This window comes from Xiphophorus hellerii, chromosome 7 (assembly GCF_003331165.1).
Source record: "Xiphophorus hellerii strain 12219 chromosome 7, Xiphophorus_hellerii-4.1, whole genome shotgun sequence".
Taxonomy (NCBI): Eukaryota; Metazoa; Chordata; class Actinopteri; order Cyprinodontiformes; family Poeciliidae; genus Xiphophorus; species Xiphophorus hellerii.
This window is the reverse complement of record NC_045678.1, coordinates 18,762,725-18,779,948: the sequence shown is the minus strand read 5'-3', so window position 1 is coordinate 18,779,948 and position 17,224 is coordinate 18,762,725. Positions and strand designations below refer to the sequence as shown.

At 37.3% G+C, this 17,224-nt stretch overlaps 1 protein-coding gene across 2 annotated transcripts in view; it reads left to right on the top strand.

Annotated features, from left to right (window-relative positions):
* The window catches only part of tanc1b (tetratricopeptide repeat, ankyrin repeat and coiled-coil containing 1b), a 101,051-nt gene that overhangs the window by 45,890 nt on the left and 37,937 nt on the right, over positions 1–17,224 (top strand). For both annotated transcript variants that reach the window (XM_032567965.1, XM_032567964.1), the window contains exons 5-6: positions 9,919–10,052; positions 13,054–13,243. In XM_032567965.1, coding sequence (XP_032423856.1) covers positions 9,919–10,052; positions 13,054–13,243 — 324 coding nt within the window. The remainder of the gene's footprint in view (positions 1–9,918; positions 10,053–13,053; positions 13,244–17,224) is intronic.

The window sequence follows — 17,224 nt, the reverse complement described above, 5'->3', positions numbered from 1 at the left end:
TTTACTTTGCACAAGTCTACAGATTAAAATATCTATGGCTTAAAATCTTTATAAAAATATGCAAATATTTGTATATTGATATGAAATGTTCTATGTAAAATAAATTTGTTTTCTTCCATGCACAAATAATATGCAAATTTCTGTTTTTATGTTGTGCAGTGTAGACGTCCAAGACTAGTTTAGCTCATTCTTATCACCAATAACAGTAGTAAATAATGGTAAAGTCTCTCTGGTTGTGCAGCCGGAGGGGTATAAGCTTGGTTCTGTTCTTCAGGAGTGACTTGTTACATGTTCTCAAATATTGACTCAGCCTTCAAAGAGCAAGAAGAAAGAGCCAGCCTATTTTTAAGGTCAGACAGCTTCCCATTTGTGCCTTTTATTACCACTGTGTACAGTTATTCAATAAATGCAGGAGAACTGTTCTTTGTCTTTACTCACAACCATAATATCAAGTAAAAAGACTTCAGTGAGGAAAAATCTGTGCTGAGAAAACCAATTGACTCAACTAATTATGTGTAATTAGGGACTTTACAGATTTTAACCAATGATTGGTAATCATGGGAGCCCAGCTTTTACACAGCTGATGGATCTCTGATATCAACATAGTTTGTTTTATTTGGATAAATTCACACACTGAAAATACAGATTTAAAACACATTCTCTTGGAGTTGAATTTATTTTAAGCATATGTTTTGTTTCTGCCTCTTAGGTCAATACTTGTCCAAAAGATAAACTAATGGGTATTACTTAAGTCATTCAGCGAAACAGGATATCAGCTACATTTTCCTTTTCTATTTCATGTTTTAGACACTCCTTCAAACTTCCTCCTGAGGTCATCAACTGAAATGTTTCTTTTGAAAATTTTAAAGGAGTACCCTGGTCTGCTTGGCACTGTAAGACTGCCTTACTTTTACTCCGCAGTCCAAATTTGGCAATGTCTGTTTATCTGCATCTTGCATATTCTGGATGAGCTCTTCTGGGTCATTGTTAAAAATAATGTTCCCACCTCCTCCATGGTTGGAACCACACATTGAGATGCCATCCGTTTCCTTTTCCTGCTCCTTAAAAAGACATAGAGACTTTAGAATGCACTGAACCATAGTTTACAGAAGGGTACCACAGTTTATAGGTGGGGTCAGACTGTCTGTCCAGTACTATTGTTCTTAAAGTTTCCCTTTACTGTCTGTGACCTAAGGTTTTCTTTCCCTTTGAGGTCTAGGTAAACTTTTAAGCACACAGGAGGTTAAATTGTTCATATTTATCACCATATATGTGGTATTCAATGTACTTTGATGCCATGCAGCTGTACAGTCTACCTTGGTATGGTTGTCATTTCTTAAATTTAACTAGATGTTTCCGTAGCTGTAGTAACGCAATTTAGATTTTTTTCAGTATTAATCTTCAATTTAAAAGCTATGTAAACCTTATTTATGAATACTAGAATACTAGCAACCCCACTGTTGCCAACTCAGTGACTTTCTTACTATATTTAACAACATTACTGACAAAAAAATCAGTATCAGTCAAAATTGGAATTGGGAGGTCAGGCTTTTTAAAGATTGGTAATCAGCAATTGGCCAGAAAACTGCAATCAGTGCACCCCTAGTACAGTGGGGCCCTCAGTGTTTGTGTGCATTAGGCATCACAGCTGCCTGTGAGTATCTAAAGTCTGTGAATACTTCAGATCTTTTTATAACTGCCTATTTTAATAGTTTAAACACCAAATATACCTTTATATTCATTAATGCACACAACAGAAGCTGTCTGGGCTCTACCACAGAACCTAATGCCTACTGTCTCCCTTATTTTCACTCTTGGTACAGCCAGTCAATGCCAAGGAAAATAAATGGAGCTCTTGGATTGGCTGTTTTGCAGTAGCATGTCAAGTGGCATTTTACCTACATATTTTATTTTCCCAAGTTGCAGGAAAAAAGTTGTAGGAGACGGTGTCCTGTTACCCATTTTAGTTGTTTTATTTTTTACAGTAAAGCATAAATTACCAATTATGCTGTCTTCTTGAAATTCAGAATTATGCTAGATTTGTCATTTAATGTTGCGACACTATGAACTGATTGCTGCTTTGACGTCATCAGAGGGTGTTGACAGAGAGCCAAACAAATTTGAGTTGGAAATTCTTCCAGCATGGAAAATGTGACATTTAGGGAACAGATTTATAGAGGGTTTGCTGGTGGTGGCGCTGAGTGATGCCTCTCTTGAATGTCAAATAACCCATGGCCCACATCTGTCTTCTTTGAATGCAACTAGTGTGTTGCTTACATGCTTTGTTAAATCGAGGACTGCAAAGATTTTTACTCTTCAATAAACTTCAGTCTTTCAATACAACTTGATTTGTGTCCCTCTGTTTCATTTGGCTATAAAACAATTCAGATGTTGGCAGATTTACAGATGGATCTAATTTGTTCCTCTTGGTTTAGACTTTCAGTGTAGTCATGGTCTGTATTGTGGACAAGCAGGATGAGCTGTAGGTTAAGAAAGGAAACATAATTTTGACCTGAGTTGAGTTTTTCTACATGGCACTGTCAGTGTGGATGGACTGGGTTTCCTCTGTCAGAGTATGAATGCAGAATATATTTTTATGTTGACAAACCCTTTTGTCTATGTTTTTGTATGTGTGTATTTGGTTGCCAGAGGCGGCCGTCATTCTGGCACACAAAATTGTTTCAGCTGCCTTAGAGCCCTGTCTCTGTCAGTCATCCATGAGCCACAGGTTCTGTCCTGTTACACAATTGTATTCTTTCCAAATTTAACCTTGAGCCAAACATTTGACACCTGTCTTCATAAACAGGTTTGTCTAGTAGCTACTACTGCTGCTGTTGTTTTTGTCTTTTAAGGTGATAATAATCTCCTGCAAGGTGCATGTTGCTTGATAATTAGTAGCTTTTGGAGCATTGCAGATATATTATTCAAAAAGATCCTGTTTCACTAATTAATAGAGAGAATGTTCAAAGCTCAAAAACGAGTATTGATGAATCAGGTTATTCATATATGCAGGACTAATTTTCATGTACAATGTTTTACAAAAATGTTTATGCAGCTGGATCTTCTTCACATTACGGCCATAAAGTTAAATGGATTTTAATTGGGATTTGGGATTACAAATGAACATTTTTTAATTATGCAGAGGTGTACTTTTAGAAATGAGCTTACTTCTTAAAGCAATTGGTTGAATTTTTTAGAGGTACCAGATTAAAGAAGGCTGAATGCAAATTCTCATCACACCTGTGATTTTTGTTTAATAAGAATTGTTGAAGGCATGTGTCATTTTCCTTCTTCTTCAAGATGTTGCACTAATTTATGTTTCTCCATTACATAAATCCAAGTAAAATATATCAATTTTGTCATTTCAGCTTGATTTTTATTAAATGTTACATTTAATCTTAAAGCTTCATTACTATGTTTGGTTATGTCCTTAAAATACAGCCCCTCTGGTCTAAATTTGTGCGGGAAAATGTGCAACTGTTGCTCTAATAATTAACCAAATACCATCTGGCTCCAATTACAATGTTTTCTGCAGCCAGGCTATACTGTCAAGCTGAGACATAAAGGCAGAGATGATTACTTGCATCCTATCCCTTGCCCCAAGCCTTATTTTATTTGCAGACTCTGTATTGTCAGTAATATCATCCTAATTTCCACCAAATTCTCGTTTGACTCTCCCATCTGTCTGTGCATTAGTGGACATTTATGGTTTTACCACTGGAATGTTCAATCGGACAGCTCGGTTTGCTTAAGGGGCATGTCACCTTGTAGGTTTGAACTGAAAGGGGGGAAGCAGGATGCGTTCTCTCGTTGAGGGTTCATTAAACAGCCTCTGCAGTCGGGGTAATGAAACTCCGGCTTCTAATGAGGACCGTCTGGATTGTTTTCCTGGCAGGAGTGAGTTAAGACAGCTCTGTGGAGCCAGTCTGTTCAAGGTGTCCCTCCTCCTCTTCGCCTTCCTCCTCCTCTCTGTCCATTCTCCTCTCCTGCCTCATCCCTTCCTTTTCCTCCTTCATTCTTGTATCACGGAAGTACACGGCTGCTATTTCACACCTGCTCATAAACTTCCTCCGGCAGCAGATAACGATGTTGTTTTGTTATCCCTTCTCTGTTCAGTGCTGTTACTGGAATACCAAATTGGTTCCAGCTACATCCCTGGTTTTCCATAGCTCCAGGGCATTGTACCTTTGAGAGAACAAATCAGATACTTTTTTTCCTCCAACAGGCTACCATTTCTCTTTAGGCTACTCTCTTACATAATATCTACCTCACATTTGGAAAAGAGATGTTACATTTGTCCTTTGACAAAGAGTTGACCCCGTGTCCCAGTTTTATTGTCCGCTGGAGTGTAATTTCTGTTATAAACTCTTAAAATGAATCATAAAATGTCTAGTGGCTTGTGAATGTTCCTCTTCATTCACATATTAAGTCATTGTATCGGGCGAAGTCCATTCAGAGGGTACCAATTAAAAAAGTAGGCCAATCACGATGAGTGAAGTTAATGAGAGCCTTGCTTGTAATTCTTCAAATCGTTTTTAATTCTATCCAATTAGGTTTGGATCTTTATTTTATTCGCTGTGGAACTAGAAACAGTTTGTCAAAATTAGACACTTTCCAAATCTATTGTCACCCTTTTCCTTGCATATTTTACTACCAGATGTTGGTGGAGTAATCTAAAGCTCATTTGTGCATTTTCCTAATTTGCACGGTCTGCCTCTACTAATAGCTTCCTTGTTCTCTTGGTTAAACAGTTTCTGAGTCTGGCATTTTTTTTTTAGACTACTCACCACTTTGTATGGACCCAAAATACCTATTTAATCTACTCACTGTAGAGTTAGACATTGCAAATTTTGCTGATTTGCTGAAACACAAATTATATGCTTAACTATGTTGCACTTTTTTTTGTCAATAGCTTAGTGTATTTATGATGTTATTTGGCTGGAAAGCTTCCTTCAATGATGTGTCGTGCAGATTCGCTCTCTGCCTGTGTTCCAGTGTAAACTCTTCTTGTTTTTGGGATTCACTCCCACTTTTGAGAGATTTTAGTGAATTTAGGGCCTTTGTGTAGAAAGACTAGTGAACTTTTCTCTCTGAAACATAACTTCAAAATGATGCTCACATGTGGAAAGACGAGCTTCATGACATGAGATTAAGGTCCTCCTAAGTTAGATAGAGATATGTAAATACAAGGACTTGACAAGTTGTTCAACATTGTTGTACATCTTTCAACAAATGCAGAAGTGCCTCAGGATGAGGCTGAGGCACTTCTTTTATTTGTTGAGACATCTCCCCTTAATAAAGGTACTGATTAGGATGTACTGAAACTGTAGTTTATCCAGCAAAAAACATCATATTATTCACTTGAAATATTGACTATGATGATGCCTTAAAGACAGTGCAGTATCCATCTAAATGCTCCCCAAGGATTAATATCTGTATTGTTAAATATATTCAGCTACAAACCCATCCTTCACTGTCAGCTTGTAGTCTCCTCCCAGGATGATCATTACAATCAATAAATCATGTGTCCAAAATGTTGGCCGGCTTCTCTTACACATTATTGACAATTTGTAAATCAATTAAAAGAAAATGTTTTTTTTAATAATATATACATCACGTTATGACGCTTTTATGGGGCGACGGTGGTGACTGCGGTAGTTCGCCGTGCAATCTTCTATTTTAAATTATGGGATTTCAGTATGGACAAATAATTGTAATTACTCCTCACATAATTGAGTAAAGCTGCTAAAATATGTGAAGTTGGAAAAGCAAAATATTGTGAGTGCTTCCCTGAAGAAAATGTATGTTATTAGATTGTCATTAAGGAATGTACCCCTAAAAAACCCAAAACATTTCTATACACTGGAGTTGTTTTCTTTAAATCTTCCTCAGATGTACAGGTATTTGCAACTTCCAAGTAAGTGCAAGATAATGGGTTTTCTATGGACTGTATGCTTCTCAGTGTCTTATTTTCTCTCAGCACGGTGCATTTAATAACACTAATACAAACAGCGGTTACCGTTTTTGTTCCTCAACAATGTTTCCAACTGGGTTGTGATAATTTGGACCCCCAGCTTTCTTGTTGTGGTTTGTTTTGTTTCTGGCAGATGAGAACTCTGCAAGATTTTCCAACCACAAAGAGCTCTAGTTTGTTTGCATTTTTCTAGGTAATTTATTTTTCATTTATTCATTTGATTTATCAAAATGGCTGTCTTGACAAAGACATGAAAGGTAAATAAATATAAGGGAAGGAAATACAGACCTGTACGTGCAGTACAGACCAAAAGTTTGGACACACCTTTCTAATTCAATAGGTTTTCTTTATTTTCATGACTATTTATAAGGCAAGAAATCCCACTTATTAACCTGACAGGGCACACCTATGAAGTGAAAACCATTTCAGGTGACTACCTCTAGAAGCTCATCAAGAAAATGCAGAGTGTGTGCAAAGCAGTAATCACAGCAAAAGGTTGCTACTTTGAAGAAACTAGAATATAAGGGGTATTTTCAGTTGTTTTACACTTTTTTGTTTAGTGCATATTTCCACATGCGTTATTCATAGTTTTGATGCCTTCAGTGTGAATCTACAATGTCAATAGTCATGAAAATAAAGGAAACTCATTGAATTAAAAGGTGTGTCCAAACTTTTGGTCTGTACTGTATCTATTTGTGCATCATTCAAAAATGTTTCATGTTGTCCTAAAGCAGATGTGGACTGTATGACATACCCATAACAAGACTACTGTTTATAACTAGGAGGTTTCTTTGTTTCAACATCTGGTTTAGCCTGCAATAAATGTGCTTATCTTAACCATGCAACACCAAAATCATAAAAATCATTCATTAGAAAATCTGTATTGATAATGGCACTACAATCACAATCTACTGAACAAATTTTAGTCCTGAGACTGTCCTAGGTGGTGCATAAACTGACATGTATTGGTAAATGTTATGCTGCAGTTAAATTGGTCAGTAAGGCTTTACATGCTATTATCCTACGGGCAAGGAAGAAAAAGTTAAATGATAATCAATTTGGTTCATAAACATGCTGAAAGAAAATGGGGAAAAAAAGTTCTTAAAAATTACCCCAACTGAGTTTTGTTTGAGCTGGACACTTATAAATTTCCTGGTTTGCAAGCAAAGGTGAGACAATATGAATACTTTAATTTGTTCTTATTTGAGCCAGATGTTAAACTTTACTGACACTTATATTGTTGATGGCTTTAATGCATTTGGCTTTTACAGTAAGGAGAAATGAATTATGTCACAAACATTTATAAAGTAAATGTTCCCCAGATATAACCACTTAACTTTTCTACAGAATGTCCATCTTGATTTATATATATATAAACAGACTGAAGGGTGAATCACACACTCTGTATTTTACATTTATGTTCAAAATAAGTTCCCAAACACAAAGCCTAAGTGGTGTTATTATATGTTATCCTACACCAAACTAAACTAAATACATTTTCCCCATGTTACAACAACTTTGCCAGTTTATATAAAAGCATTGCAATTCTAAACCAAGAACAACAATTTATGGCATAATGCTACAATTGGGAATAATGTCCATTGTCAAATGTGTATTCTAACTGTTTGGGTCTTCTCCAGTACTTGATTTGGTTCTGATTCACTCAGTATGGCTGTTCCCTGCAAGTGTCTTTGGCTGCACTTATGCTTTTTTGTTGATAATTAAATTTGTATCTTAGTATTTTCAACAAATGGTTCCAGCTTGCTTCAGTGTTATTAAAGTAACAAACAGCTGGTCACAAGATTGCTTTAGACGGGAAGCACTAATCTCGCTTTTGCATTGCAGTCATTAAAAAAATCCAACAGTCAGCTTTTCTTTTTAGTATAACAACAACAGTTGTTATTTATGTTCTTAAAAGGAGAGGATGTTATTATTACAGCCACTTGCATGCCAAAAGTGTAATGTCCTGCCTTTATTGTGATTATGTTTGGACCTGGCAAAACACTCCGCCATTGAACTTGTTCTTATTTAATCAGATTTACTGTCAGCATTATTAATAACCATGACTGAGGGCAAAGAAAAAACTGCAAAAGATGAAACTAAGATGAAACAGAGAGAGCTGGATAATAAGCGGTTGTGTTTCTCTCTCTCAAAATCTTTCACCCATGGAACGGTCCGCCTGCTCTAAGATGATGCTTTGACTTAATTTGCATGCTATATGTATGATAACTATTTTCCCTACCATTTTATTCACAGCTTCTACATAGTCTTGAAAAGATTTTGAAGTATGAAATTTGCTTGTAATATTTTCCAAATGTGTGGTTTCTATGGACAAAACATTTGTGTTCAGACTGTGCTTCAGAAAATAAGTGATTTTTAAAAAATGCTCCAAAGAATTGCCGTAATTTTCAACCTCAGTGATGCATAATAGATCTTTGGAAGAACAGCTGTACTTGCAGTTAGATCAAGACTTATGAGCACAACCAGTTACAACCAGTGTCATTGTACAAGACCTCTTCTACAAAATTTAAAGTCCTGTTTGATGTATTGCAAGTATTCATTTTAATAGTTGAGATGTCCAACTAATGAAAGCATCAAATCCAATTTCTCATAAAATGGAGATTACATTATGCCAATAAAACAAAAGTTTTAATACAGGAATATTATGTCATGACCATGTTATGACCCCCTTTGAAACCCTCAACCATGAGGGCAAGTCCCATAAGGTTATTTCTAAAGAAGTTTATTCCAGGCATGTTAATGAAAACTTGAGTGGAGGGAAAAAACGGGGTACGAGGTAATGGAACTTAGTCTCAAAAAGAGTTTAAAATCTTAATTTATTTCAAGTGTCTCTTTTTCTTTTTGGTGAATGTCTTTCAAATTCAGTTTCTATGACAACTTGGATATTCCACAAGGTCAATAAAAAAAGGTAATTTAACACAGAATTGTTATCCATATGAGCATTTTGTTAATGTAATATTTATGCTCAGTTTTCGTTTGGGCTTCTTTTCACATGAATTATGCCATCAGTGCAGTTTGTCATTGAGGCTGTTGAGTTTCGGTCATCCTTGCTGCTTGTGCTGTGTACCTTTTTCTACCACAGTTTTCCTTCCACTCAACTTTCTGTTAATATGCTTGAAACCAGCACTCCAGCAAACCAGCAGAGAAAAGTTAACTTAATAAATATCTGGACATTATCTATATTTTGACATTTAGGTTTTTGAGTTACTGTTTGAAAACATGGCACATTGGTGTTCATACAACTTTTTTGTGTATCATGTTTGTTTCTAACTCTGATAATAGAATGTATTGTTTTGGAGCTCCATTTAAAGTCTGGATATTTAAATATCTTCAAGTCTGAATGTGAAGATTTATATATGTAATATTTACTAAAAAATAGTTAGGAATAGCATATGTAATGTACAATATTTGTCTGTGCTGTGTTGCTGTCACTCCTGTCTTTAATAATTGTCCAAAAGTTTATATATATATATAAAAAAAATACTTGAACAAAGTTAGTTAAAGCTTTGCCTCAGAAAGCCTTGGTTCACCTCATTTATATTCAGAGGCTTTATGAGTGAGAGCTGTAAACAAGCAGAAAGCCCTGGAATTGGCACTCAAAGCATGTTGCTAGACATGCATAGAGCCTCTGCTTTCTTAACAATGCCAGACATTCACATGCATTCACACACACTCAAGCCACAGCTCCCTCCTCACTCTCTCCCTTACTCGTCTTCTCCTCTCGCCCTCTACGGGTCTGCAGCACATCAGCAGCTGCTGGAGGAGTGCAGCAACGCATTTCAAAGCAGAGCTGAGGAGGGCAGGGCAGGCAGCGTGGCCCTGTGTGGCCCAGCCAGAAGAAAGAGTGTGTGAGAGAGAGAGGGAATCTTCCCGGCTAACTGCACTTCTCTCCCTCTGTTTTTTACCCCTTCTGTCATCTCCAGAGCTGCAAGCGGAGCAACAGCCAAGCTCCTCCTCTCCTGCCACTCAGGAACTGATGACAAGGCTGGGCTTTTTACTGGGAGAAGGGATCCCTGGCACAGCACGCATACCTATGGACGACAAGAATGAAAAGAAGGTATTTAATTTTTTTCTTCCCTCCCTCCCTTCCACCTCTCTCCCTCCTCTCCCTCACCCAGCAGCAGCTGCTGCCACTGCTGCAGCACTAAGATTCTCAGATAGAGAAGCTAATCAGAGGAGACGATAGTTGTCACACTCCAATAGTAAAATGGATTATTATTTTGCTACTTGACTTATTTTTCCTCAGTGAATTATGGACAAGTTTGCAAGCTGTATGTGTTGGATACATTTTTTTTCCCCCAACAAGCAATGGTAACTATGAGACTACTTAACTTGAAGTGTTAAATTTGTGCAAGGGAAAGTAAGTGGAGATTTTAAATTGGTTGCATGTGCCTTTATTTCTGTGCGAGCTCTTTAGTGTCGTGCTGTAACTTAAGTGCTATTTCAGGGGCGGCTCTGGAGAATGTAACAAGAGCATCTGAGCCTGGGTCCAGAAATAGTTATGTTAGGTCTGAGCCTCAGTTTGTTTGGCTCCGCTAATTAAGCTGGGACTTTATGTGGAGCAAAGCCCAGCATGCTGCGCTTTCCTCATCCATCTCATGTCCGGGACATGTTTTGACGCTGAGCTGGCGATTCTAGGAACGTGATAGAGGATTAGAAAGTGTTTCATAAATCACAGTCATTACAGGAGGTGTCATAGGAGGGGATGGCCAGTACGAGTGGGTTAATGGTTTAGACTTTGAGGTGCTTTTTGTGCCTGGGTCTCCCAGACCATGTTGCTGTCATCTGCAAGCAGTTCTCTTTTCCTCCATGACGCTGTTTTACAGCACGTCTTTAACTCAGCGTGTTTTAGTATTGCCTCAGAGCTAATTATAAAATCTCAGTTTGGTCTCCGACTGGGTTGTTTGTTTACAGAAAGGAGGGATATAAAAAGAAAGAATGCCATGTAGTTAACGTTACGGCTCTACAAGTTGTTAATCATGCTGTCACAGCTATTTATTGGTCTGACTATTCTATATCTACTGTTTCAACCTTAGATTTTGAAATACAAAAAAAATTCACTTAGTCCAGTCTCTCTTCTTTCTCCTTTTAAGAGTAAACGATTTTAAAGTCTTGCACTGATGTATCAAGCAGGATAAATGGGAGCTCATAATTTTAATGATTAAACATGGTTTAAGGTTTAAAGTGACCATTTGAAAAGTTTACAACTTTACAATTTAATTCATTTTAAGAGAAAAAAACAATGAAAGTCATTCAGGCAGCAAAATATCTTGAAATGCATTATCAAGACCAAGGAACACAGCAAAGAGGCCAGCGATGAAGTTATGGGGAGATTCAACACTTAGGTTCAGGTTATAACATGACATTCTGAGCTTTAAAAATCTCACAGAGCATTGTTGAGTCCATCATTTAAAAAAAACAAAAAAACTAAAGGAGAGTATTGACCAGGGAAGCAACCAAGAGACTCATTGTAACTTTGGAGAAGTTGAAGTTATCCACAGCTCAGGTGGAATAATCTGTTAACAGCACAACAATTAGTTGTGGACGCCACAAATCTGGCCTTGATCGATCGTGAAAAACGGGAAGAAGAAGCCATTGTTGACAGAAAGCCATAAGAAGTCTGGTGAGCAGTTCGTGACTCGTCATTTAGGAGGTGCCGTAAACATGCAGAAGAACGTGCTCTGCTCTGGTTAGATCAGAGCAATAGTGAACTTTTTGGCCTACGTGCAAATCACTATAAATTACCCTAAACACTCTAGCCTCACTATGAAATAGTAGTGGTGGCAGCGTCATAATGTGGGGGATACTTTTCTCTAACAGGGACATGGAAGCTGGAGAGAATCGATGGGAGGATGGATGGAGTTAAATGCAGGGAAAACCTAGAAGTAAACCAGCTAGAGACTTTCAAAGACTTGAGACTCCAAGCAGAGCAGAAACTCTTAACATGCTTCTGGTGCTACATTGGAGTCCACGTCAAAGTTCAGTTGAGAATCTGCAGTAAAACTTAAAAATAGGTGGTCAAACAACATCCATCATCTTGAGATGGCTTCCGGTCTTTATATGTAGGGTTAGGGTCAATCCTCATAATTGCAATGTGCCACACTTTTCAGATTTTTATTTGCAGAAATGTATGGAAACTGCAAATCGGTTAGCTTGCATGTCCCCATTTTTGTACTGCTTTATATTGTGCTATCACATTAAATCTTAGTTAAATGCGTTGTTTGGGATTGTTATATGGTATGTGCGAAGGTTCATTTACAGATATCTTTGCATAAGGCATTGTTTTCCATATGCAAACAATGCCACCCAGTGATACCTAGTCATGTGTACTGTCGTCTGTAAAGTTCTCCACAGAAGAAAAAAAATCTATATTTTATTTCTTGAAGTTCATGTTAGCAATAGTGGATAGAAAAGTTGCAGAGTGATAATTAGTCTTTACCTCTGTTGTCTGCAGTAATTTGGCTTTTCTTACAAAGAATCAATGATGACCTTCATTTACTTGAAGGAAAATGACGAAATGGAGCAAACAAGGATTAATATGGATGTGTACTCTTTTCTGTTTTGTTCCAAACAGAGATTCAGCCTGTTGTATGGTTGTCAGGCAACCTTGATGACTTTAGAAAGCTGTCTATTGTGTCACGACAGTCTTTTATTCTGTGCACTTTCCTTTGGGTTTATTTGGACTTCTCTAGCACATGGATGTCAGTGTATTTTGATTTAGCTTGTACCGTTTACAGAGCTTACACCCTTCGGCTTGTGTGTCATGCTCACATGTGAAACCCATGCCTATTTGCTAAGGAATGTCATCTATTGGTTTCACATGATTCAGGTCAAACAGATTGTGAAGTTAGATCAAATCTGCTCTTTTCTCTTTGCTTCCTTTTTTTAAATGCTTCATTTTGCCTTCTGGATAAAACTAAAAAATATTGTTGTTTTACAAAATATGTGATCTCTTGTCCTGGTGATAAGCTTACCTGAACTTTCATTGATTTTGCTTAATCTCAGAACACCTTCTTGTTGTATCCAAGCCCTTTCTTCTGTTCTCTCTCTCTCCTCAGTGCACTCTGACCAGCCAGGGAATTAGCCCCTGCTCCACCCTGACCAGCAGCACGGCATCTCCCAGCACCGACAGCCCATGCTCCACTCTCAACAGCACGACAAGTCGTCCCCCACTCAGTCGTTCCAGCCCCTGTGGGACCATCACCAGCCCCAGCTCCACTCTTGAGAGCAAGGACAGCGGGATCATAGGTACGATACAGCACCTCTCCATCCTTTGACAGCAAGCTTTTAGAGTTCAAGGGAAAATAGTGAGAATGGAAAAAGCTCTCTTAGCAGGGATGTTTTGATTGGGATTTTTAAAATTACTGATTTTCAGTTAGGATTAAGGTTTTTAAGAGGTTAAAAGTATCCTTTAAATCCAGCAGCTTTCATTCATTTGTTCAGCATTTGGTAGAATTTGATTTCTAACTTGGATCTAATCTTTTAGGTATTGTTCCACAATAAAATAGAATAGTTTGCTTTAATTTTGTTCCATTCAGGTTTGTAGGCCTCCTTCTTGGCATACACCTTGTCAACTTTGCCTACAGATTTTCTAAAGAACCGAGATAACGTTTTTGTGATGGTAATGCAAAAACATTGAATCTATTGTCCTTAAGCCTCATTGGCAAGCCCATTGGCAGCATGTTTGGTCATTGTCCATTTGGAAATCCCAAGCATCAACTTCCCTGCTGATGTCTTGAGATCTTGCTTCAATTTCCACATGATATTCTCATGTGGTGCAATCCATTTTGTCAATGGAAATGGTCCATCCTACAGCAAAATGATCCCACATCATGATACTACCTCCTGATTGTTCATAATTTAGATGGCGTATTTAGACTTTTAATCTTCCTTCTTTCTCCTCCAGAAGTAACAGTGATAGTTATGGGAAATATTTGTCGTTTTATCCCAACAGACAGCAGAATTTGTGAATTTCATTTTTCGTTAAGTACATATGTAATCTGGCCTTTTTATTTTAATTTTGGAACAATAGCTTCATCCTCTCTGAGTGGTCTTCCAATCCAAGTCAATTCTAGACTTTCTTCATTGTAAATAATGACACTTTTTCACAAGCTTCATCATTTTTTTTCTGGGGCTGATTTGCACATTTTACCCCAAATAAATTTGTTTTTGGGCCAAAGATCCCATCTTTTTTCTGCTTTATGCTAAACACAGGCCAAAGTAGGCTTTAAATTACCTTTTCTCAAATAGTCGGTGCTATGTAATACATTATGTTGTCTTTATAAATTAGCAGCACAGCTTAGAAAAGTGACCAGAATCTTTGCAGCCTCAGAATTACCCCCTTCAGTTCATCAATGGTAAAACCTCCAGTTAAATTTAGAAAAACCTTGAAAAAGCCAAAGCAAGTAGTGACTCGTAAACACTCTTAAACTTTTTGTCACCTATATCCCTAAAGTCTCAGAAAGTAAAGAGTTTCACATAAAGACCCTTTATGTTAAAATTGTTACCTTGTGTGTCGTACTTGCTTCAGAACAAAGAAAACGTACCTGTGCAATGTCAGTCATTTGTCGCTCTGCCAAGCTTGTTAAGACTGAGCAGCATTTGTGTGACATGTTATTCATCCTGAGTGTCAGTCAGTTGGTTTGTAGGAAGCTGCTTCAGCAGGAGGGAGCGTCAGCCTGACAGTTGTAGCAGTTTGACGTTGGATCTCTTGTAATAGTCCTATAAGACATCGAGGGATTTATGCAAGCTGACGGGAAGATGGCATAGTCTGTTGACGCATTAATTCATCTACCGTTTCCTCCTACAATGTCTCACATGGCCACATGGCCACGCAGATGTTAGGGTCTTATTCTGAAAATGGGCGTCACGTGTATTTAAGGATGATTGAGTAACAAATTGTAATTAGACCTTTGGCTATGTACCATAAAGTTTTCTTTTTACTGCAGTCTGTCTTTTTTAAGTATTCTACAGTTCACACAGGTGAAACAAAATGCATTCTAATGCTCACAACAGTTACACCATGGCGCTTTGAAACTGACTGACTTGATATGTTTGCAGCAAAAACCAATATGTGTCAAAGCCATTCATTACACAACATTTGGATTTCCAATTCTGCAGGGTTTCTATAACTGATTGCCATGAGTCCGTCATTCTGCCTCCCCTAAAGTAATATTATTTCTCAGCACTGAATAATTTATGAAGGCCGTGATATAGTATCTTCCTGCCAGAGGTGCCGATGCAAATCATGATTAAACATTTGCTGGAATTCTGCAAAATGATGATGGTCTAAAAGTGTGCACCTTAACCAGAGGTTCCTCAATTTTCAGAAAGCATTCAGTTTGAAGTCCTCACATAATGTAATCTGTAAAACGTATTAATTACAGAAATGTAAAACTGAGGGAATAACCTGATGTTTTAGTAGTTTGAATGAATCTGAGTTGATTTTGTATAATTCTTGAATAGTTCATCTTCAGTGAATTAAGTATTAATTCAGATAAATCAAACTATTCTTCAAGTAAAAACGCAGAACAAAAATAAGCCCAAATGTGACGCCTTTACACTAAATTATTTCAAATCTTGGTTAAGTGATGCTTCAATGTCTATGAACACACCTTGATTGGCCTTACATTTTATCTAATTGTTTGTCTTTGAGTTTTTAACAACGATACTTTCTTTATGTCCCGTGTGAGGTTTGCGTTTGGCTTTATTTTCCTCGAGTTTGTGGAGTCCAACAATTCTTTTGTTCTTCACTTGTCTAAATTTGTCATTTTTGAAACCCAGACAGTGTAAACTGTCATCATTGGTGGCAGGGACAAATTGAGTTATAGTTGTAATTTGGGGCCAAATGAATAAATAGATGTTTTTAATTCCGCCCTCATTAAATCTTCAGCAGTTAAAATACAAATAACATCCCTGGCTTCAGCCCACATTTCTTGTTTCTAACAATGTCTATGACCCACACTTTTCTGTGCAGACAGAAGAAAAGACTGCAGCTGTTAGGTGAACAACTGACCCTAGTTTCAAGACAAGGTACCGAAATACAGAAATATTAGAGATAATTTATACTTTAAGGAGCTGTGAAATACATGAACATTAAGGACGAGATTAAACAGTTCTTCCTCATCTTAGCTGCATTAGCAACACCTAATGTGTTAGAAGAGCAACAAGTGTTCCTTCATAGGCATCAAGCTGAATTAAAATTCAGTGTTTTACTAATTTGTGTGCAAATAGAGGGGGTTGGGAAATGATCAGAACCACTGGGCTGAGACATCTCTCTCCCCTACCTTGATAAAGTGGTTCTAACGAAAAGAAGAACAAAGCTGTGCTGCACGTCAGATTCCTGTCAGTGATTAATGCTCCGTGTTCTTTGAAGTTTCACTCTGACTGGTTTGAAAAGCACAATAATTTGACTTTGTACTGAATTGAGTTCCTTTTTTAGCAGCGTAGACTGGCTAAAAAGGGACATGGGAACTTGAAGTTATTACTGAAAAAAGCTTTTTAAATTACTTAAAAGAAAAGTCTGTGTAGATGTGAATAATTAACCATTTTTTAGTTTAAGATGCCAAGTAATCCAGAGCAGGGTGAGATGTTATTGTACATATGAATGATTTCATTTGGCTTCCTTTACCAATAATGACACAGAGATATAACATTATGAAATTTTGACAAGCAGTCGGTCTCATCCATGTAGTTGGGCGATCCCATCCCACAGACTGGAAATGGCACTATGTGCCTGGAAAATGCATAACACTGCTCCTTTAACACTTGTAATGTAAGAACACGTTGGAGCACCTTCCAAAAAAACTTTGTTCTTCCTGATTAAACAGTTGTGGTCCGTTTATGTTGAAAGCTGTGGAGATGTCTCACTGTTAAACATGATTTTATTATCGTAAAATATAGACGACATTGTGTCGACTATTATAATGTTTGGATCTTATAGCTGCAAAAATGTGGTTAACATTAATTAAACATTTAGTAACTGTAAGGCTTCCAAAAGATGGTCAATGTTTCTGAAGCTAGCGGGTTCCACAACAGAGGTTTAAAAGCTCAAAGGGATAAAACAAATATTTCACTGTAAGATGTTCAGCCTTTCTACAAGACTTTGCAGATAATAAAAGCAAGACTTTTATTAGTCTTTTATTATCTGGTAAAAGTCTTGGTTTATTTTGGAGAAATGACAGTTTCCCTATCAAGCACCCATCATTGGGTGAAAACTAGTGCAGTAGT